The sequence below is a fragment of the Poecilia formosa genome, unplaced genomic scaffold (genome assembly GCF_000485575.1).
Source record: "Poecilia formosa unplaced genomic scaffold, Poecilia_formosa-5.1.2 Scaffold9, whole genome shotgun sequence".
NCBI lineage: Eukaryota > Metazoa > Chordata > Actinopteri > Cyprinodontiformes > Poeciliidae > Poecilia > Poecilia formosa.
The window spans coordinates 3,585,083-3,608,215 of record NW_006799948.1 but is presented as its reverse complement, the minus strand read 5'-3'; the positions used below and the strand labels follow the sequence as shown (position 1 = coordinate 3,608,215).

Sequence of the window (23,133 nt, the reverse complement as noted above, 5' to 3'; positions counted from 1 at the left end):
TGAGTGCGAGCCACAGCCAGGCAGGGTGCCGAGAGGTGAGGTGGGGTGAGGTGGCACAGGGAATGTGAATAAACACACACACACCAACAACAACAAAAAAAGAAAATTATGTAATTCATTGAAATATTTGTCTGTTGATAACCAAAATAAAATGTTATGTCTTCATTTATATATATATAAAAAAAAAAAACAGTGTTGAAAACAAATGAAAAGTGAGTGACAAGCATGGCCTGAAGAAGAAACACAGCAAGTCTGTAGTTAACGAGTGAGTTTAGCTAAGAAGGAAGGAATGGCAAGAAACAAGAAAATAAAAATTAATAATTCCTACCCCGCAGTTTTGATTAACGGGGCTGTTGAGTAAATGTGGCATTATCATGCAAGCCGTAGGGTTGATCAAACAAAGATGATTATCAATGTCTAAGAGTCTCACTCGGCCAAATAGGTGAATTAATCCTGGAAACACTTAGACCTCTGATTAACATCTAACCTCCTCGTGCACACTGTTGGTGCATGTGAGGCAGGGATGCAGTTTGTTGCTTTGCTGCAATCAAGAATCCCTGTTTGAGTTACAAATGTGGCCATTAACGCTCATAAGTTTGAAAAGTATTGGCCAATAGGACACACAGTAGCGAGGACAAAGTAATTCTCTCAAATTCAAGCGATTTCGATGTTTGAAGGTGATAATTTGATGAACCCGCCGTGTTCAATATGAGGTGGTGGGAGCATTATGGTGTTAAAGAAGCTGGAAAGGCAGTAAAAAGGCTGGAAGGAACAACAAGGGACAGGGGCAAGGTCACAAAGGAGGTAAGGAGGACACTTAAAAGAAAGGAATATTTTTTACACACCCAAATTTATTTATTTTTCCCCAAAACTTACCCAGAACCAGAAAATACTGAAACAAAACATCAAACTTTTCCAGGCTGCTACAACTATTGCATAAAATCCCAATACATTTTTTTTTTAAAAAAAACACCGAAAAGTCAGTGGTTACAATTTGACAAATTGTTAAAAGGGCTTAAGGGGAATAAATTGTTTTGCAATGCACTGTATCTGGAAACAAATATAAAATACTTAAAGTAAACAAATCAAAATGTAAGGTATAAATGCATAAAAGTAATGCTATTCAACTCTCTTCAGCACTCGAGAAGTTCCAAGAAGTTCTGTTGTTGAACTATAAGTCCTTCCGCAAGTGAACCTGGCACACTACTCCTCGCAGCCGTTTCTTTGTTTTTCTTTTTTTTTTTGATCAGAGTTCAGAGCCGCGCCACTGCTTTGGAGTGTTAAAGAGACATGATGTGGATGGATGCGGGGAAAAATAGCATTACAAACAGACTGCATTTGCATGACTTTCATCAGCCCATCTCCAGCCGTCAGAAGTGCCTGTTACTGATTGGGTTAGAGGGGGGAAAAAAAGGTGCAGAGTGTGGAGGACAGAACAGGGAAGGCGAACTGAGCCCCACTGAATGTTCATGTTTGATTAATCAAAGTAGAAAGGAGTTTTTTTTTGTTTTTTTTTTTGCCCCCCTCCTCCTGTAATTTTGCAGTGCTGAGGGCTGCAGAGCTGACCAGAAGCGCAGGCTGATACAAACAAGATAGCGAGAGGAATATGAAACGAGGAAAGAGCTTGCGTACGTGTCGGAATGGACGCCTGAAGTTTGAATGCATCTTCTTATCCTTATCTGAGGCCTCGACACGGGCGGCGATGGAAGATGCATGAGAACTCGCAGAACCTCGCAAAGTATTCATACCCCTTGAAGTTTCCTACATTTTGTCACATTAAACCACAAAGCTTAAGACTTATCTATGGGGTTTTTAAGTGACAGACAGAGCATAATACAAACTGAGGTGGAAGGAAAACTATGGTTCATACATTTTGCTTTTGTTTTGTTTTTTTAAATGAAGAAAAATCTGAATAATGTTTGCTGACCATACATCTTTCAATCCCTTTACCCTGTTAAACCCAAATTAAACAAATTTTCTTCGGAAGTACTACAGCTTGAGAGTAAATCTGTGCGTAATTTAATCTCATTAATTTGTTCTGTGAATATCTTAAAATTTAAAGAAATTTTAAACGTCAAAAGTTTGTGCACCGTGCAACTTGAGCTGGCACACCAAGGAGAGAACACAAAAAGCAAACCGTCCTGTGGCGACTCTGGAGGAGTTGTGGAGATCCACAGCTCAGGTGGGAGGGTCAGTTACACAGAAACAAGTAATACCTCATGATAATTGCTTAATGAAGTTTGTGTTGCAAATGTACCTCTTAGCAACTTCCAACAATTTAGGGCTGAAATGGATAATCAGATTAATCGTGATAAATCAATTTTTGTAATAAACGTCAACTAATTTAGCAATCAATTAATCCATAACTGGAGTATATAGATCTCAAAACAGGCCATTTGCTGAAAAAAAAAAAAAAAAAAAAAAAACTAAAATAAATAAATAATTGCCGTGTTTTAGCTTCACCTGGTTCAAATTCAGTGAAATAATCCCATTTTTTAATGCGTTTCTAATCTGTAAAATGTGCCGATGTTGTTTATCCGTTTATATAATTGTCAGAATAATCTGTTAGCTGAAGCCCTGTCAGAATTTCATGATTTATGTTCTTCAAAATACTTTTTTAAAGAAATTTGAAAATGATGCATCTATAAGGAGGCAGGGGGGGGGGAAGTACAATGACATCTGAATGTAAAATGACAAAATGTGAAAAAAAAAGTTCAAGGGGTATAAATATTTTGCAGGGTGCTGCATCTACACCCAGAGAACTCGGCAGAGAGAAGATGTGGCTCGTTCTCCTGTTTACTGGCAGTGAACTGCAAGGGCTCCGACGAAACCAGCTCAAAACTTTAAAGTTCAGCTTAACAAACTCTGAAACACCCAGAGGGTATAGCCATGCCAACAGTGCAACAGCAGACTTTGAGTATGATACAAAAACAGTACACAGACATTAAGCAGTGGACAGCCATCTCAGCTATTCACTTGGATGTATAATTCAGCACCAGCGATTAGTCTGGATCTTACAGAAGCCAGCAAGGAGGAGGAGATGGAGGGAGGGGAGCGAGGGGAGGGTCGTACATTGCACACAAGAGAGCTGGACGTGAGGCACAGATCGGCGAGAAAACACACGAGAAAGACGGGCGGAGATGGAGAGAAGCCAACCGACGGACAGACTGAGCGCATCGCACACTCACAACGCTCCTGTTTAATGTCAGTCGGTGGAGATGAAGCCCGAAAACCGGCGTCCAGGCGTCTCCGAGGAAATAGTAAGAGACGTGTGGAAAGCTGACATCAAAAAAATAAAGGGGAGCGGCGTGACACAAAACAAGCTGGATGGGCCTCGGAGCGGCAAGCTGTGCAAAACATCGAAACCCTCGAAGAGGAGGGGAAAAAAAAAAAGAAAGCGGGAGAGGGGTGATGAGACAAAGCCTCAGTGACCATGTGGGTTGGATAGTGAAGGTCCACCACATACGACTTAAAAGCCGGCCCTTTTATAATGTATGACTGAGACAAGGCGCAAAAACATCCGAGGAAATGGCAAAGAAAGACAAAAAAAAAAAGTGGGGGTTGACTCTGAATCTCGGAACGAGGCCAAAGCAGCTCGGAGATCTGAACCGATACACAGACAACAAGAGTTGAGACGGCCCACCCCGCTGTGCAAAAAGCAGCCTGCTAAACGGCTGCTCAGAAGCATCGGGGTTGTTGGCTCCGGAGCCAACGGCGTGTGCCAAGAATCATTCAGAGCGGGAGAGTCCCCAGAGCTAGCTTCTGCTAGCTCGCGCCTTTTATTTCCTGTGTTCAGAGGGGCTGTTTAGGAGGCTAATTTCACAGGCAAACAGATTATGTTAATCCGTGTAAACATTCAAACAACAGCTTGGCTGCCATCCGGGGGGAAATAAACAGTTGAGAACCAGCATATTGATACTGAGAGCTCTGGCATCTTCAAAAAGGCAACGCGAAAGCTGTAATGAGACTTGTTGAGCGTTTAGTGCTTTTTCTTTTTCTGCGCTTCCTCTACTTTGTTTTTTTTGCCACCAATTAAGACGTGGAAAACATGACACATCGAGACCATATCTGGTGGTTGCATTTTATCTAAACTTGAGAAGAACTGAGGATGAGGGTACGGCCTTTGTTTTTGGTTCTGCTCTGATGCATCGAATAAAGACCTGACAGCCCCGATTTAAAATTATCTTCCAATCACAGACTTTTTTAAAAATTATTTTTATCAGATTACAGTTTATATTTAATTTAAACTTGGAGCCACAAAGGGATATATTTCAAGCATTTATGTAGATTAAATTAGATGGTTAAGACTTACAGATAGTTCAGCCCCCCTCCAAGAAAAAAAAATCTGTTTCCAGAATCTTCAAATAGAGCATAATGTGATCAATAAACAATTTGAATACGAAAATGCAAAGTTATAACATACACAATCTTGGGGAAGGCTGCTGATTTGAGTCACTGATACAAGCCATGGAGAGGTAAGGCAATAAAGCTCCAAGGGCAGTGCGCAAGTATTTTCAACAATCTGGAAAGTTGAAACCAAGGTAAAAGGGTGGTAGAAAAAAGGAAGAAAAGTAGATCTATGTACTCAACACTTGGCTAGGGCTACTTGCATAAATTATTGTACCACTGTACCATCAGCTCTGCTGATGTGCTGCTTTGATGACAACCTTCAGCATTCTTGCATTGTTGGGTCCAGTGAACACAATCACTTCCTGGTCATTAGAAGCAGGTACTGGTACTTTTGGTAGTGTGAGCAGGTGCCGAGTGCTGCTGGAAAATGAATTCGGCGTCTCAACAAGTCCTGTCAGCAGCAGATTTCTTGATAGATGGTTGGACTTGCTTTGGATCTGATAATCTGCAGTGGACCAACAGCAGCAGATAGCCTGACTCCCCAACTAAACTCTGTGGAAACTTCACACTGGACCACAGGCGACTCGTATGCTAAGCCTCTCCACTGTTCCTCCAGATGCAGTGACCTCGATCCAACAGTTTCAGCTGTTGTCGTGGATACATCTGCAGTGGTTCTGGACATTCTGGCTCCAGAACAAGAACAAGCCTTGTAAATGTCCTCCTAAGCTCATGAATGGACTTTGCTTCACAATCCTCAAGGCTGCCATTATCCTTGCATGTGGGGCTTTTTCAACCACATTTTTCCTTCCACCTAATTATCTGTTAATATAGTTAGATTCCGTTTTCAAAACATGCAGTTTATGCAGTAGAGACCACTTGTGATTTACCATCTCTGTGGAGGGTATCAGTGACTTGAGTAATAACATTTCTCTACTAAAATCGTTTCCTTTATGCATGAATAAGTAATATTCAGATTTTCTGAAACTGAACTGTGGGTTTTCTTTAGCTGTAAGATCTAAACGCAATTTACTGAAATAGACCTGTAAATAAGTCAAATAAACAGCAAAATATGCTTATCCCTTGGGAAGCGTACTGAAGCGGCGGAGAACACACAGCCACCAAATGCAATAGATTGAAGAGGGGAGCAACGGGGCCCTGCTAATGAGGGCCAAGGTGTTGCTGATGGGATGTGGGGAGAGCCAAAAAGGGCCCAGAGAGGTGTGAGGGGCCCGTAGAAGGTTGGTCACGACTTATAATAGGCACCCCGTGCTCTCAGGCCTCGTTAGACGCTCGCACCTATCTCCCCGACGGAAGAGGACCGGGCAGCCACCTTCATTACCGGACTCACCTCAGCCTCTCACCTGACAAAAGTGATGGCTTCCCCGCACGCCCAACGCACCCTCTGACTTATTGTTAAGGCAAATAAAAGCCACGGGAGAGAGATAAGATGTCATTTGGTTGACGGGAGTGATAAATACGAGAGGTCAGGCACCTTCATCATTAAAAGGTGAGAGAAGGTAAGAATTTATTATCGATAGCTGATGGGGGTATTACTTCACGAGCCGTCCGAGAAAATGCCCCAAGCTTCCCGCCATTTTGCTTTCGCTCATCTGTTCTTTTGTGGAACTCTGGTAAGTCAGGAGGCTTGTATTTTCCTACATGAAGAAAAATGGATGTTGATTTTATGCAAACAAGACCAGGATGTGGTCGATACTTTCTTCATAAACTTTCTGAACTGCTGCCATCAAGTAAAAACCAATAAACTTAGAATCAGAAAACTTTATTTTCTCCCCAAAATTTCTGATAAATATTATGATCATTTTGGTGGCATATTGGGTGAGAAACTGGACAGCAAATGACACCAACTGTTTAACCAGGCCATAAGGTCGATTTTCATCATTAGTGTCTAAATTGCCTTTACCATCCCTGACTAAATCCTGCTGCTCGAAGCTTTGCTAACAAAGTTAGAATTATATTAGGGTCGACACAAGCTGAGATGAAGAGACAGAATTATATAATTAGGAGTTAGAAAAGTTAGTTCGAATTAGTACTGCGTTTTAATGTTTAATTGCCAACATTGTGTGCCGATTACTAACCCTCTGGTAAAGGAGGTTTCTGCGAGCCCGTGGAGCTGCCTTTGCTCCGTCTGCTGCTGTCACTGTTGACCGACAAGCTGGACTTCAGCTTCCTCTGCACCCTGTGAGACACGGGCATGGACGGCTGCCTCCTGGGCTGCTCTGTCTGTGGCATGGCTGTCGCCGGCGCGTGCCCGGGGCCCGACCTGCCCGCCGCGCTAGCCCCGACGCCGGCGCCGCAGGTGCACGTCCTCGTGCCCTCAGGGCTGCCGATGCCGGAGTGGATTCCGTTGGCGTTCGATGCTGTGGGCGTGCCGGAGCTGTTGTGGGGAAAGCCATTTTGGTCCTTGGCAGTCTCTCGCTCCGCCTCCTCAGAAGGCGCTGGCTTCAGGTCAGACTCGGACCGCGGCTGAGCTGTTGAAAAATAAAGGGACAGGATGTCATTTTGAGCTCTTTGTTGTCTTCAACAGAGCTGCACAACATGTTGGATGCTGAATCACAATTCACTGAAGGAAAGTAGAGAGTCATCAGCAAGGCACATTCAATAATAGAATTATAATAACATGTTTCTTGATTTTATAGAGGCATTTTGTTGTTTCTGTGGCTCAAACTTTTGTTGGGCATCTTAAAGCAATAACTTAAAGCAATAATGTGAAATGCCACTTAGGAAAACTGATGGCTATATTTTCATATATTAACATGTCAATGTTCATTAATAGGTACTGTCAATTAAAAAACAAACAAACTGGAACTTAAACTATTTAGGAAATTCTTAAACTTTCAGCCCTTCTTGCGTCTTGCACTTTATCTGCCGCAACTCTTAACAAGATAATGTCAGTCGTGTGACTAATATTTCAAACCCAAAAAAGCAAGCGAAGAGCAGAAACGTACAACTTCACATGTGAAAGAATCATGAAAGCCACCTGTGTAGTCAAACACATTTGTGGCAGCAGCTCCTTGGTGAGTTAAGTCGGCGTGAGACGGAGAGATTATTAGAGTTAAAAAAAAAAAAAAAAAAAAGAGGAAAGGCAGCCCTGTGATAGTGTACAAATTTGTAAAATGGCTGCTGTCTGCAACAGTAATGATCTTCTCTCCTCTGAAAGCTCGGAGATGGCCTCAACCAGACTTTCTAAGTGCGTGTGTGACAGTCGCAGAAAGCCAAGAGACAGCAACCTGTCTGATAAGAAGGGAAAGGAAGGATGCGAGTGAGGAAAAAGGAGGTGGCATTTCACTGAGAGGAACACCTTGCACATTCAGCTCTACTGGGAGTTAACTCCTGCTTTAGCTTCCCTGCACATCAGAGCTCCGGTACATGTGCACACGCTGCCAGATTTTCTGAATTATTCATCTCTTTTTTTTTTTTTCTTTTTTTTTTTAAGTTTCTCTGAGTGAACCCTTACTTATTTTAGACCTTATATGCATTGTCTATATGGCATCGTTGCAGCTAAGCTTTATATTCCGTCACATTTACCAGCTGTTGTAACAGAAACCTTTGCAAGCCTCCATATGTTCCCCCGCAAAAAACAACAACAAAAAAACCAAAAACACACATTTTCCTAAGTGGATGCACACATGGACGTTAATGCGATGCTGGTAATTTGTTTCCATCTTTATTTTCTTTCTGTCAGCTCACCAACAAGTGCAATTACAGTTAACAAGAGAGCAGGAGTGTGGGAATGGGGGCCTTGCAGTTTTTAACAACACATCACCCTGGGAGAGGCCGGACGTGAATGTGGATGTAAAACAAAGCAATTAAATACGCACTCTGGGCTTTCGCCTTCTCCTCATGCAGGCGTCTGCGTGCTGCTTTAATAAACAAATACAGACTTTGGGGATCAGGATTCCATGCAATTTGAATTAGACAACTGCGTGGCATACCACGGAATTCATTATGCAGTGATTTAAAGGCCAGGTTGTTGGATTTTTTTCATCTCTGAAAGACAAAAAAGCCAAAAGAACCCCGTCCATGACAACGTATGGAGCGACTGAATCATTCCTAACAAGGATAATCGCAAGAGGGTACATCTGTTGCTGCCTTTCACACATTTTTAATAAGTGTAACTTTCCTTTTCCTCCCCCCCACTTGTGTAGTCAATTTTGGTCTTGTTTATCAGTGTCAGCACAGTGTGCAATAGCAGTGTTATCACAGTTTGCGAAGCTTCGGGAGCTGACGGAGGGATATTTTTTTTATTTATATATCGAGGAATAAACTAGCGGCCCATCTGAATTTATGTGTTTTGTTGCAAAGAAAAACATGTTTGAACTCGAAGGCTCATAGAAAAAAAAAAAAAAATCAAAGTATAATTTTATGGGTGATATTGCCGATTGTTTTTTTTTTTTTCCTATTGTATTTGGGTTCACATGCAATAAAATCTAATTGAAATCCCTTTGCCGGAACAAATTACAAAGACCGTTTTATTCCTGTCAAATATCAACTTTTTTGTCCTTTTTTTTTCTCTCTCTTTTTGTTTCTTTATTATGATTAGGAGCTCAGACCTTTCCAGACTTTTAAAGAACCATCAAACTACCCGAAGATTTTGCACATGCAGTTGAAAATTATGACTAAATGCAACATGAGTTTCATTGGTATTTTTGCATTCATTTGTGATCTCAAAATATCTAAAGTAAATATTACATACAACATCGTTTTACATTGGTTTTACATAGCCAGTGGAATACAGTCACTGCATCGCAGGGACTGTATTTTAGGACAGTTGAGGTGGATTTCAGCATCCAGCCAGAACTGAGTGTCGTTGGGGAAAGAGCCACCCGAGTTCTCCCTACTGGACCCGGTAACTCCGTGCCCCGATCTCAGATAAACATATAGCAATGGATGGATGGTAAACCATTTCACACATTTCATTAACACAGTTTAGAACATAATTTACTTCAAATTTGCAAAATTCAACATGATGAGTGATGGCTAAAGACTTCTGCACATTAAATAAACCCACGTCTTTAAAGATCAGTCTCTGTTATTTTACACATATGGCACTAAACCCCCGTACACCAGATACAATGACACCGAAAAGGTAATATCAAAGCTTTATGTATTGGATAAAACGTAACAAACTCATCTCTATATCAAAGCAGTTTCTTATCCAATTTGTGTAGTGCCATAATAAGCTTAATAACAGCCATTTCCCGTTATTTAGCTTAAGTGAAGCAGCCGCATGGACTCTCACATTCAAACCCACGTCGATGCATAAAAACAGCCAAAGAAGACTGGGAGGCATAATTGCCTTCCCTTTGCAGGAAGTCAACCTTCCAATTTGCCTACATATAAATACTTATTAAGAAACCACCAAGTAAAAATTAGAGTACATAAGCGGTTAGTCGGGTTTCAGACACAGTGCAGAGCTCCACAGAAGTGGCTAAACTCAGCGGAGTTCTGCTATTCGGTAGCAGGTCCTCGGTTTGGACAGTAATCACACAGTGGCAGTCTTTTATTTTTAACCTGCTGAAAATGGAGACTGAGATTAATGGACACAATGGAGCAATATTCATAATCATTGATCATAATAATGATCATACTGTCAAAGATGGCAATGACAGACTCGTACAGTCACCAGGAGACAAATGAAGAGATAATGAGAAAAAGCAGGAATGAGGAAAAATTGTAGAATTGGATTCCATTAAAACTTTTCACTGTGCACTTTAGTCCAGTATTGGGAAACTAAAGCAGAAATTACATTTTACACTTTTGTTTGTTCCTGACTGACAAAACCATATTGTCGTTATTTTAGTACATTAGTAACATTGATAATATTTTAGAGTACATTCATTCAGTGAAAAATACAATCCCAAAAAACAGTATTTGACATTATTGATGCCATATTTTTGCTATTTAAATAACTCATTTAATACAGTATTTTTGTCATTTAGATATTACAGTTTTAACATGTTCAAAGTTTTCGTAACTTTTGACGTTATAAATGAGGCACAAAGCCTCAGTGAGTCTGAAATACCAAAACTCTTGGGACTCAGTTTCTACTAATTCCATTTTGTGGTAATATTTTTTTTTAAATAATATGGTCTGATATTTCATCTAAAGATACTTTAAAGTTACTTTTTGAAATTTTCATTAGGGCCTGCAATAATACACCCTGGTTATCAACAGTTTTACATTATTCCTACGACAGCCAATACAAAGATGTGAAACTTACAAATCCCTGCAAGTTCAGTAAAAAAAAAACATAAGTCCAACAATCTTCTAAGAAAGCAATAGAGAGTCCTGAAATGATTGAATGAACACAGCCCAACCGCAGGCACCGGAACAACATGTTTTGGAGGAAGAGCTGGACATCCGCACGCAACGTACACACACGCAAGCTTCAAATTGGACTTGTAACTGCCCTATTTCCAGCACATCAACAACTGTTGAGGGTGTACGTTTGTAGTTGAATAAAACATGGTATTCCCCTACACACGCTGTCGCACACATCACAGGGGAAACTAGGGGCTGAGTGGTTCTTGACTGTCTAAGCAGCATCCCAATTTGGTCCCAGCTACTAGTAGCTGACAGCCTCAAATATCTGGGGAGCATTTTTAAAAGGCCAGCGCTTGATGGATTCATGAAGAACACACAAATATAATTGCTATTTGTCCCAGAGTCTTCAGTGGCTGCGCCACACAGGGACCACACGGCGGAGTGCCTGAAGAGAACGGGAAAGCAGGGGTGGGTGGGGTGGATCGCGTTGTATGTAAAACCGAGTATTCTGTATAAACACCTCGTTTTTGGCACAGAAAAATAGGTCCTACAGGAGGGAGCTGGAAACTGCACCAAAGAGAAAGAGAGAGAAGGAGAGAGAGAAAGAGAGGGAAAGAGAGGGAGAGAGAGAGAGAGAGCGAGAGGAGGAGGCCCTCACACACACATACACACACCCATCAAGGTGAAATATGCATACATGTACGCACGCATACATGTCAATTGAAACAAAGCTGTATAAACAAGCATTCTAAAATAGTTGGGCGCATGAAAATAGAGCACAAAAGGTCAAACAGGGCGGTATGGAGATTCTCATTTGCACAGCGCTGCATGAGGAGTCGCAGGTAAAGGCGTGGAGCAGATTGAACAATCACAGTGGAACCGCAGTTCTAAAGCTTGGTCCTTTTTAATATTAATGCCCCCGAGACGGGGAGAAACGGGCGAAATGTGTTTGCTCAGGCTTATTAGAATGCCCATCATAGACAGCATACAGTTATTCAAATGTCACATCAGTCCCTCCAAATAAAACACCCCAATCCAGATCTTGTAGTCATCTCCTAATGGCCGTTATTACACAACGCAGCGAGTTTTGTGAGTTTACACTGAATAGAATATGCGAGTGCCTTTACTGTTAGTTAGGAGCCACACAGGCAGGCCCCTGCGCCTTGTTTATCTTTTTATGCCAACGTATTAGAAAAACATGTATATTTTCTGCCTGAATGGTCCGCGTACCTGCATGATTGAAATGCTAATTTGCAAATGTGCAATGACCTAGTCAGACTCCTCTTACCACCGACTGCCACCCCCGCCTCCGCTCGCTGCCAAAACAGCCTGAGGTATCATCTCTCCTCCTAACAAACAGCGGTGTGGAAAAACCCCTGCTTTCAATCCAAAGGGATACATTTTCTCATTAGAAATTATACATCTTCCCCAGTCGTATTTATAGACGCAAAACCAAGGGAATTACGCAGCAGAGAGAGCGGAGGGGGACACGTAGAGAGAGGAAAATAGTGCAATGAATGTTATTACAAAAGGGCTCTGATTGTAATTTTCCTTGGGCGTATCAAAGCCTCGTTTACTGTCTGACCTTCTAAACTCTAAGACAAGGACTTTCTTTATTTTGGAAAAAAAAAAGAGGAGGTTTTGAAAGGAATGGGCTACAAAAAACTTAATATGTGGAACAACGTTTAAGCATCCCATAAAATCTGAAAGCACAGATGCACCGACTGCTTGGAATGCGAAAGGAATAGGCAGATGTTTCCCCCCCTCTTTTTAAGATTGGCCAATTCCTTAAAAATCTGACTATATCTTTGAATCAGTTTTAACCTATATAAAATGTTTTGTTTTTTTTAAAGGCACCATATCACTTTTGTTTCAGTCTAGAGTTGTTTTCATTGGAGCAGAACGAGCTAAAGTTAGACACGATACATAAAAAAAACCCAATCGGAGGAACCAAAAGATGTAAAAAGGCAACTCGAACAGATGATGGATTTTCCAAAGAGAAGTTCACAAAAAAACTGGCAATTTTTCTTTGACTCAGCTGTTTTCTCCATTTGAACAAGAAGACAAATAGTACAACTCTCCATGTGTTCTTGTTACAATTATCCTCTTTTGTTGGCACCGAGTTAGAGAAAACGAATCACAGACATGTTTATAATTTAAGATATAAAGTGGAGGGATAGTGGTGACAAGCTCCAGTAGTCACCAGGCACTCTGGACTGGTTGTCAATCCATCACAGGGCAGATAAAAATGATTTGCATTTATTAAATGTTTCCAGAGTAAGATCTTTCCACCATTTTTGGTCTATAAAACACATTGAGTAAAACCAACAAAAGCATTAAAAGAAAAATCAGCAAATGTTTTGAGGTCTGAACTGGAATAACTTTGTGTTTCTCTTCATTTCTTTACATGTTCTAGTCCTTAGTAACAAAGAATAAAAATCTGATTAGGTCAGAGTCTAAAAATTGGTTGGTCAAACTTAAATGTACAAAATAAAAAATAAAGAGATTTTTAAATGTTAATGATACTTGTTATATGAATGATGATATAGCTCTTAAAGGGATATTGCCGTAATTCAAATCTAAAAAACGAACATGGTCCAATAAACAGTGCATTTCTTAAAAAAATTTAAAAAAAAAGAAAAACAAAAAGCTCTTATTAATATTAGATGTGAAATGTATGCTGTAAAGGTGACATTAAATAGAAAAATTAGATAGCAAGGTATGGATCTCCAACAAGAACTCTCATCTACAGCGGTCACACAAACCGGTTGGCGACCTGACACGGGTTAACAGAAATGTCACTTGTTCCAATAGACATTCAAAAAAAAAAAAACAGTGATTCCGGCCATCAACCAGCAATCCTGGCCCTGTCAGTTCATTTACAGGCAGACAATGTTTTGTATTTATTCTAGATAAAATGATGGTGTTCAGACGATGATGATTGCTGAAGAAAGCTAAATTACCTGCTCTGATATTGGATCCTCATCAGCAGAAATGACATGCTGGGTGTGTGCGGTGGCCAGTCACAGAACTCCATTAACTGTCTTCACCTGTCAAGGCCGATCATATTGCTTCGCATCTCATTTGAACAGGAAACATCACCTTCTTCCACATTTTTCTGCCGCTCCGGGTCACTCCGACAAACGGCTTAACTGATTTTAAATAGCCACAGACTCACATCCTTTAGCTGTTTTAGTTCTCTAGAACGCTCACTTATATTTGACTTGTATGACACACTGGGGGGAAGTGACACTTCCTTTGCTTGTACCACAGCTGTCGCCTCTACCCAACACAAAGAGAGAAAGCGTGTCAGGGATTTACTAATTTCAAATTTTGCTGCTGATTAAGTGGAAAAAATAACCCCCTCGGACCTTGTTCTGCTTAATTACATTTAACGGCAGCAAAGGCATCTTGAAAGACGAGAGCTTGATTTGGCGAAATGAACCTCTCAGCACAAGTGGTAAGGTGTGCATGCTGGGAAAGGGGTGGAACGGGCTATCGTACTGGGCTGGGGTGGGGTATCATCAATTATCCTTTGATTTCAAAAATGGAACATTCTCCCAAGATTAATATGTTTGACTGCTATCTAAAATAACCAAATCGCCCACTGAAATGCCGTCTTTCATTCTAAATTTGTCAAGGGAAGGTGATTTATACGCCAGATCCTGCGAAATCTGCCGTTACTGACGTCTCTGTTCTTTGCTGCTGTGTGAAATTTGGCACGTCGGTAATTTGAGTCCTGAATATGCAACACAAAGCAGAATATACACACAGCATTCATCCCCTCTTCACCTCTTCACTCATCTCATCACAATTTGTCTGGATTTAACGTTAAAAAAAAAGCAAACTAAGCACATAATTGGGAAAATAATGCACCTCCTAAAAGTTTTTGCAAATAGAAATCTGACAAGTATGAAAAGTATTTGTGACGTGTCACGGGAAATCCAGTCGCTAAAACAAAAACGGAGAAAATATGAAAATCACCAATTCCTGATGAAATAAAAGTTTTTTTGCAAAATATACTCGATCGCATGAACATCACCCCAAGATTTAAGTAGCATTCTCTGTTGTTTTAAAATGATAAACTTTGTGTTTGAGTTAAGGTTGCTTACAGAGTAAATCGGGGATGCTTCACAGGGCGTAGGGGCACACACACAGCTGATAAACATACCGGGCTTTATTGGCTGTTCACATGCTTTCATTACTGATTTTGGCCAATAAGTTGAAAGTTTGAAAGAAACACATGGCTACTAAACATCGCCACCACAATGCAGTATTATATCAATTGTGGTGCACCTCTTGTGCAGATCCATTCCAAATCTGTAATACAGGCCTTTTGGAGAAATCTGTGGCAAGACTCACAAATGTGTGTTTACAGAAGCTAATTTTTTAAAAATGAATTATTTTCCATAAACCTCACGCATGCAGAATCACACAGAATCCCAATGCTACGCTTGTTCTACTAATTCTTAGGTAAATTTAAGCAATTAAGTTTTAAAGTATTTTTATTTTGTTTTTCTTTACAGATCTGCACATATTTCTTTGATTTAGACCTTAAACGGCCAACTACCGCAATTTTTAAAAAGATCAGTTATGACGTGACTCAGAGCAGGCCTGAGGTTGCTGCCAGGCTTCATACGCCAAAAGTCGTGCTCCACCCTCTCTTCTCTGATGACTTAAAACAAAACTCGGGAGCAAGGGAGAATGAGGGGAAAAGGAAGGAAAGAAAACAGAGGGCTATATTTTCAATTTCAGCTACATCTGTGACTCAGTTTTTCCACACAGCTTCAAATTCTCCCTCCAGGGAGGGGAAACTTGCCGTTTTCTTTTTTTTTTTTCTTTCTTTTAAATTCAACGGAAGGCGGGTCTCACACTGTGCTATATGCACACAGGGGTCAAAAAGAACAAAACATTAAAAAAACACTGTATTCGGAAAGTCAGAAGTGGGCGCAAATATACCAAAGAGGTCCTTCTCTGGGTCAGAAAGGGGTTAGGCAGTCTATCAAAATACCCCCACACCCAGTTCCTTTATTTGCTCTGTATCAATCTCAGCATTAACCCGCTGCTAATGGGACAGCTGTGGGTCAGTGCCTCCTGTCTTAGAGATGCCAATCAAGACCTTAAGCTGAGAGATCAGCCTTTGGGACAGAGGTGTTCGTCTGCCTCTGAGTGGCTTTTAAAACACAGAGACGCCTGTATTGATTTTAGCTCTAGCCTGAAAGAGAAAACGGGGGCGGGCGGCAGTGGTGGCAGTGTCAGCTGTGGCTCTGTGTGTCTGGACGGCGGCCAGCCCGTGGTCCCTGGTCACCCTTCACTGCTCGGGGTGGAGGGCTTGGGAGGAGGGGCGCTCCGAATGACCTAACAGAGAGGCGCTGAACCTGCAAACACGGAGGGGCCACAGAGTTGGAAGCTCGGGGGGTTCGGGGCTAGTGGGGCGACATCAGCAGAGATCTCATAATAGAAAAGGGTTTTAACCTTAATGTTGGAGCCAAAACCCTGTTAGGGGCCTAGTAATACCCCGTGTGCTGCTGTCATTTCAACTAGTTGATTTTTTTTTTTTTTGGACACCAACCCCCATGTATGAGTGGGTTGTGAAAGGCAATGACACCATCATTGTTTTGGCAGTTGACAACCTGTGCTTTACGCCTGAGAATTTGTATTAATTTATATGACAAAAATAAAATAAAAATCTGAAATCTGGGAACTTGGTGAAGTTTTCCAAACATACAGCAACATCACCTTTGCCTGTCACATTCCAATCACATACTGTGAACTATTCATTGGGCTTTCAAGACCTAAAAAAAACATTCAAATGAATCACTGCGAAGTTGAACTTTAACATTTTTACAAATAAAAAAACTTTGAATGTTTTACAGGCATTCTTTTCTCCTGCATTACTTAACCACAATCAAATACAAACTAATACAAACAATTACATGCAAAAAAAAGCACCTAATTTGTACCACCTGTGTAGCATCTGTGTGTTTTTGCTCTTAAGAGAACATCAGAATGCTATTTTCCAGTTTGCCGGAGCACAACAAGAACATTCGCTGGCCATGTGAGATATAAACTATAATTTTTAATTGAATGCGAACTGGAATGTGTGGTGGATTACAGTTATCACACACTGAACACATCACACCCACTGAGAAGAATACGTTTTAGTAAATGAAACTAAGCTTCTTCAAAGAGCAGATCTGGGCAGGAAGGATATCCTGCAGCAGTCCGGATTACAGCGGAAATTGACGAAACCTCTGACTGAAGACTGGAACATAATACAGGATGGTAACGTAAGTGAACCTGCACAAGACTTGAGACAGGGCCAGGAGTTTACTGTCCAGCAGGACAAACAGCCTGAACATGCAGCCGGAGATACAAAAGCGTGGATTAGATCAACAAAATCATGTTAGAAGAGTCCAGTCAAAGTCCAAACCTAAATTAAACAAAATCGATAGCAACCCTTGAACATGCTTGAGATATATGGCAAATATTGGCAAAAATTCTCGCATTCTAGATACTCTCTAATTTAATCGCAACTGGACTCATTAGGGGTGAATGCAAATGCAGACCATACCTTTCAGGCTTGTATTTGCAAATACACTGCACTTTGTGTTCATTTATTAAATTATATACACTAAAGTTTGAGTGTTCCTAGAAGTTTACAGCATATTAAGACCCACGACCATCATTCAGTTTGAATCGAAATGAGAAACATGGTCTTCAACAGTAAGGAAAACAGAAAAAGACTCTAATGATTAAAATCTATATGTGTACCCTCCTATTTAATGTGCACTTAAATAATTAGGAATTGAGGTATGCATATCTAATCAATTGGCTCAACTACTTTGGATATCTTAAAGAAAAAAAAATGGTGAACAGTCTTGGGCACTTTGAGTAAAATATGCTAATTAACGCACTTGAAATTTCCCATATGAAATCTATCTGCAGCAAGACAATGAGAAAATAATTACAACAGAGGTAGAATTACAATGACCGTTTTAATCAACCCCTGCACTAGCATTTCACCCTATTTATACAGTTTTTGATTCCATGACCCACTGGTAAGTAATCACTTGAAAATTACGGTGCAGTTTATAATAGGCCTATGCTTTGGAGGCAGTTTTTCTGCAAAGACAGGGCTCCAGGGATTACAATAAAGATATGAATCTTGCAAAACAACAATCAGCACAGAGCTCTAATAACTGGCATAAAGACTCAAAGAAAAGCAAACTGACACGAGGTTAAAAGTCTCAAAGTGCCCCAGGCTCTTTGAAAGGCGCATAAGGTAACGCATGGGGTGATTGCGGTGTTCGAATCAACACCAGATAAACATCTCACGTGTCCAGCGTTTGCACTTACAAAGTCGAGTAAAATTGTGCAGTCCTGTCCGATTAAATCCGTTCTGCATCTATTATGCGAGGGGTGTGGAGGGTCACAAAGTTCATTTCAAAAAGGTCAACTCTTCTTAAAAGGTAATAAACTCAAACGTGTGGCAAACGTAAGATTCACACAAAGGCCAGACTTAAAGCCTTTATTTCGAAAGTAGAGTCGTGCTATTTGACCTTACTTTCTTACTAAAGTTACACTAAGATAAAAAATTTAAAAAAAAACCACACAGGCTAGTAAGGTCGTCTTTATCAACCAAAGAAGAATAAAAAAAAAAAAAACTATTTGCAATCCAGTGAATTACGTGATGATTAAACTCCTAAAACCCGCTGCGAGGTGGTAGTGATTTATTCCGAGGCGGTGGCTGGAGAGGCACTGTTTGCAGAGATATCAGCCGTAAGAGCAGAACGGTTCGTTGAAGAATGTCTCTCTTCCCACAGGAATTCTCCCACCTCACCCTGGATGGCAGATCTACTGACGGACGATTCTCTGAGAAAGGCAGCGAACACTGCTGTCTAACAAACCACAGGGCTCTCAGACACAAAACCATCCAAGGGTCATAGAATTTTTTTTTTTTTAATGGGAAAAGTTTTATACTTTTCTAACACCGAGAGTCCTCAGCACCTTTTAGACAATTTTAAAGTAGAGGTACTTTGTTGTAGTTCTGGTTACAAAAATTCCATATGAATGTATGGCAGAAAGCATAAGGAAAGTAAGTATTTGGAAAGTAATCAGGCAATAAATAGAGAAACTATTAAAAATCACAGATTAACAAATGTGTGAATGGATGGATTATGGGTAGGAGGAAGCGAGGAAGAATTCAGCGGGATTAGACGAATGTATGGATCTTTAAGACAATGGAAGAAGTACGAAAGTATAGAAAAAAAAAATTAAATTCCCTTTTCCTTTTTTCCAGACAGACAAATTTCAGACTTTGTAATATCCTTCTCATTTGAAATAGCTTAGCTTATTTTACATCTGTGTCCGATCACTGTTCACTACAAATTCCTGCGATTGCACCCTGTGTCCTACGGGTGCCCTGTTGGGAATTATGCAACCGCTGGCCTATTTCAGGAACTCGCTTCAAGAGGACCGACCCAGCTGATGTAATGGCCGACCTGTCAAAACAGTGTTATTGAAGCTGAAATGGGATCGCTGTTGTTATCAAAACAGCATAATGGGCTTCCTCTTGTAGAGAAAACTTATTGTCCAGATACAGTACACAAGTTCTAAATCAGACAGCCGGGGGGAAAAGAAAAGCGCAAAGGCTCAGATGTAGGCAGGCAGATGATTTCTTATTGATTTCCTGTTTCTGCAGTGGAGAGGGCTCTCAATTACCCCTAGCAGCAAGCGCAGCACCCCCCGAACACAGCTAAACTACAGTGAGCCCATGGGACTCTGTGATATAAATAAGCTAAGTTAACTCGGCTAAAATGGATTATCAACTTAAAGGGGTAAAATCAATTCCAAGTCAAAAGTGATATCCAAGACTTAAAAGTAAACTTGAACTTCATTACATCACTTTGATGACTTAAAGACAAATCATTTTATTTTATTTTTTAATTTTTTTCTCCCTCCTCTGGTAAATAAGCCACAGCCAAGTCATTAAGCTTAATAACAAACAGGAAAAAAAAAGAAAGAAGGAGGAGGAAAAGGGCACTCTGGAAAAGTTAACAACTGTGAAACAAAAGAGACCTGTAGTCAAGAATGGTGTTAAATGAAAACACGATCCTTATTACAGCAGCAATCAGCTGCCATTAGCCCATGTTGTCACATCTCACTCCTCTCAGGAACAATGAAGCACGCATGCACAAAGCCTTTTAGTCGCGTTTCACTCTGTGACCTGCAATCTATATCTTTGTAAGGAGTGGAATTACTGTGCAACTAGGTTTAATTAGAATTGCTTCTAAATCAATGGCAAATTGCTGTTTAGCAGAGCCTTGCTGTGCTCTACATTTGCATAAAACAATATGATTAGATCAGAGTCACGAGAAAGTTTCCAGCCTGAACCAGAAGAAATGCCACAAAGTACGCAGTAGCAACGGTTGAAAGGTTTTTATTATTGGAGACTTTTTGTTTCTAACTAGGAAGATGCCTCCAGAAGTTCACAAACCTTTACTCAATTAAAGGTCTGACGCGTTCCAGTTTTGTCCATTTCTGAATCATGTAATTAAAAGTTCACCCTGAATTTACACCGGACAAGCTGCGAAACTGTCGAGCTGTTGGCTGGACGGTTGACGGATGATTGACAAGCAGTTTGTTGATGGACGGACGGAAGAAAAGGTGAGCATACAACAGACCAACATAAGAGACACACGAATATATAAGAAGACAAGAAGACGTCCAGACAGATTGACAGAAGGTAGTTGGATGGACTAATGTACAGTTAGAGATGTTGATGGACAGACATAGGAATGGACGGATGACAGACGGAAGGACAGACGGATTTATGGATGATGGGTAGATGATTGATGGACCAGACAAGTCTATTTCCCCACCCCCCACATGTTGCAAACCTGGATGCTACTTCAACTAAAATACACTCTTTCCCAGTCTGCAATAACATCCTGTGAAGAGGTAAACGTTGGCACCAGGTTAAAGAAACTACAAGTAGGACTCAATCGGTACATGAGGACGGCCAATGTCTGAGTACATTAGGACGGCCAATACCACAAACCGGATTTCCCTTCTTGTAAAACACATGGCTGAGGGTTTGAAAGAAGCAAAAATGGCCGATTGAGCCAAGTCTTGGTCATAACGTCAGAATAAGACAGCAGGCATGTTATACTCACTTGCCAAGAGGCCGAGCTGCTATCTGGCTATTACTGTAATTGGAAACAGTGAAGCTAATATTTCAGATGGCCAACTGACCCTAACACAGGAACAGCATAACAATAGCTTTTCCTATAAGGTGAGAATATTGGCATTAGAAAAAAAATCTGAGTAAAATTAAAGCAGTTTCAAATGTTGAATAAAAAAATAAATAAAAAATCACTTGCAGAAGTTAGGCTGATCCGACATGTTAATCACTTTCACTTTCTGCAATTAAATTCCTCATTGTTTATTATTTAGAGAGAGGAAAAAAATAGCACAACGATGTACTGCTGTTTGCCCACAGTTTTCCCGGGTCATTAAGACTTACTCCTCACAGGCTTGCAATAATTAGGCTTCTCCTCTGTCACGAGACTTTGTCCTTCAGCGGATTGTTTCCTAGGAGAAGACACGCTTCCTGTTGATTCACAGTCACAAGCATCTGGGGAGGGAAGTCACAAGAAGTGGATGTTAAGTATGGTTCAAAATGAAATGGGCGGTCGGACATTTACATACAGTCCTCATAGGCCTGGAAGTTATTTTGTTGCGAGGCTCGTAAGGATTTAGTGAAACACAGAGAGTGTGGCATAATGCATACACCCCAACAAATATTTGGTTTAAAATCCATCTGGCTCAATAGTTGATCTGTCTTTATGGCAGAAGAGGTGAGTTTGTTTCCTGGTACAGAGCCCATTTTTAATCCAAGTCCACAATTTTCTGGCATAGCTTGGACTATGTTTACGTAAGACCACTGTCTGGAAACCGATGGTGTTTTTGAATGTTGCTTGGTGAAAAGTTTCACGTTTAGACGAGACCGCCAAGATATCTTCAATCCACTGTTGTTATGCTGGGGCCCTACGTAGCGCTGTGATTTTAACATGTCGTCAAAACATGCATGCGCTTTTAAACCCTTAGCTTCCACCTTCATCTCTCTGTCTCAAATGAACAAAGTGTAACACATGTTCCTTATCAGAAGTTGTGTTAAGGTAGGCAGGTTAAGTAGCACACACAGGACAATGCTATCCAATATTGTTTTTGTCGTTTTCTGCCCATGCACGTGCAGGACAAACCCTCACCTGAAATCAATAGCCCACTTGGAAACAAATGGGTTTTCTAAAAACCCATAAAAGGTAATGATCCTGATAAACATGAACACTGGTCTTGGAATAGATGAAAACTTGTGAATTCTGTGAGTAGATTCTATGTGTACATACCAATTGATTTAAATAAGCATCTATTATCTCTGATAAGAACAGTGGCTAACTGGGGCAGCACTATGCCATACCCCTAGTAAAAACCACAAAAAAGTGCATGATTAGTGACTTTTTACCAAATACTTGTGGGGATGTATGCATCTATGTGAGGATTAGAGAAAATCCAAAAACAAACCTGTGCTTCTGATTCATTTCTTTCATGCAATAAAGTTACACGGTGTGAACGGCTCAAAGCATTACGAAACAATCTGCAAACCAACAGCACATTAATGCCCAAAAGTGGGTATGAAGTCCTGATTGCCGAAAAACAAGGCTACCTATAAACACTTTTCTACCAAACGTTAACATTCCCGTTTGGGTTGGTTGTGCCAGACCGAATATCAGCTGTGTAACCCGTAGTTGCAAAAGGCCGCCCTCCTTTTTCACGCCAGCAAAAACAACCACCTGGCAACGTGTGCGACATGGTGGGACGGTTCAGGTGAAAGTCCCTGCCAGAGCTCTGGACCTCATTTTCTTTCTCCCAGTGCTCCCGAGTGCGCTCTACCTGCCAAGATTCTTTTACTGCTATAAAGGCTGCATTCATCTAAATTGGAAAAGCATCCAGGCAAAAAAACAAGAAAAAATAAGAAAAAAATAAACTGGCCTGATAACCATGCACAAACACGAGAAACTCTTAATCTGTCTCTCAAACTGGCTTCCTGTGTTTAACATTATGGCTTGTTTATTGCATACTGTTGCTTTGATGTGAAACTGAATCAAGGGTTTGACCATGGAGCACACCTAATATAGCTTTGCTTCACTGCAATAACAATCCATTTTGCGAGCTGTGATGGATAAGTGGTCAGAGGTGTAATATAGGAAGTGGAAGCATGTTGAGATCATTTGGAGTATTTAAGCATCACAGTTTACTTAAAATCAGCCTATATCCAGCAGACCCACTGTCCACTGAAGGGGAAAATCCACCAAAAACAAAAGTGGAATCCATTTACAATCCAGCAGTCCCGTGCAATTGCTCACTTTGTCCTACTTTCCTATTTTTTTTTTTTTCTCTTTTTGAAACCGTGCCATAATAATGATCGGTTAACGG

At 40.7% G+C, this 23,133-nt stretch overlaps 1 protein-coding gene across 2 annotated transcripts in view; it reads right to left on the bottom strand.

Annotated features, from left to right (window-relative positions):
• The window catches only part of LOC103156641 (myoD family inhibitor domain-containing protein-like), a 29,609-nt gene that overhangs the window by 4,145 nt on the left and 2,331 nt on the right, over nucleotides 1-23,133 (bottom strand). For both annotated transcript variants that reach the window (XM_007578773.2, XM_016664240.1), the window contains exons 3-4: nucleotides 21,164-21,274; nucleotides 6,447-6,839 (exon numbers count right to left, since the gene is read on the bottom strand). In XM_007578773.2, coding sequence (XP_007578835.1) covers nucleotides 6,447-6,839; nucleotides 21,164-21,274 — 504 coding nt within the window. The remainder of the gene's footprint in view (nucleotides 1-6,446; nucleotides 6,840-21,163; nucleotides 21,275-23,133) is intronic.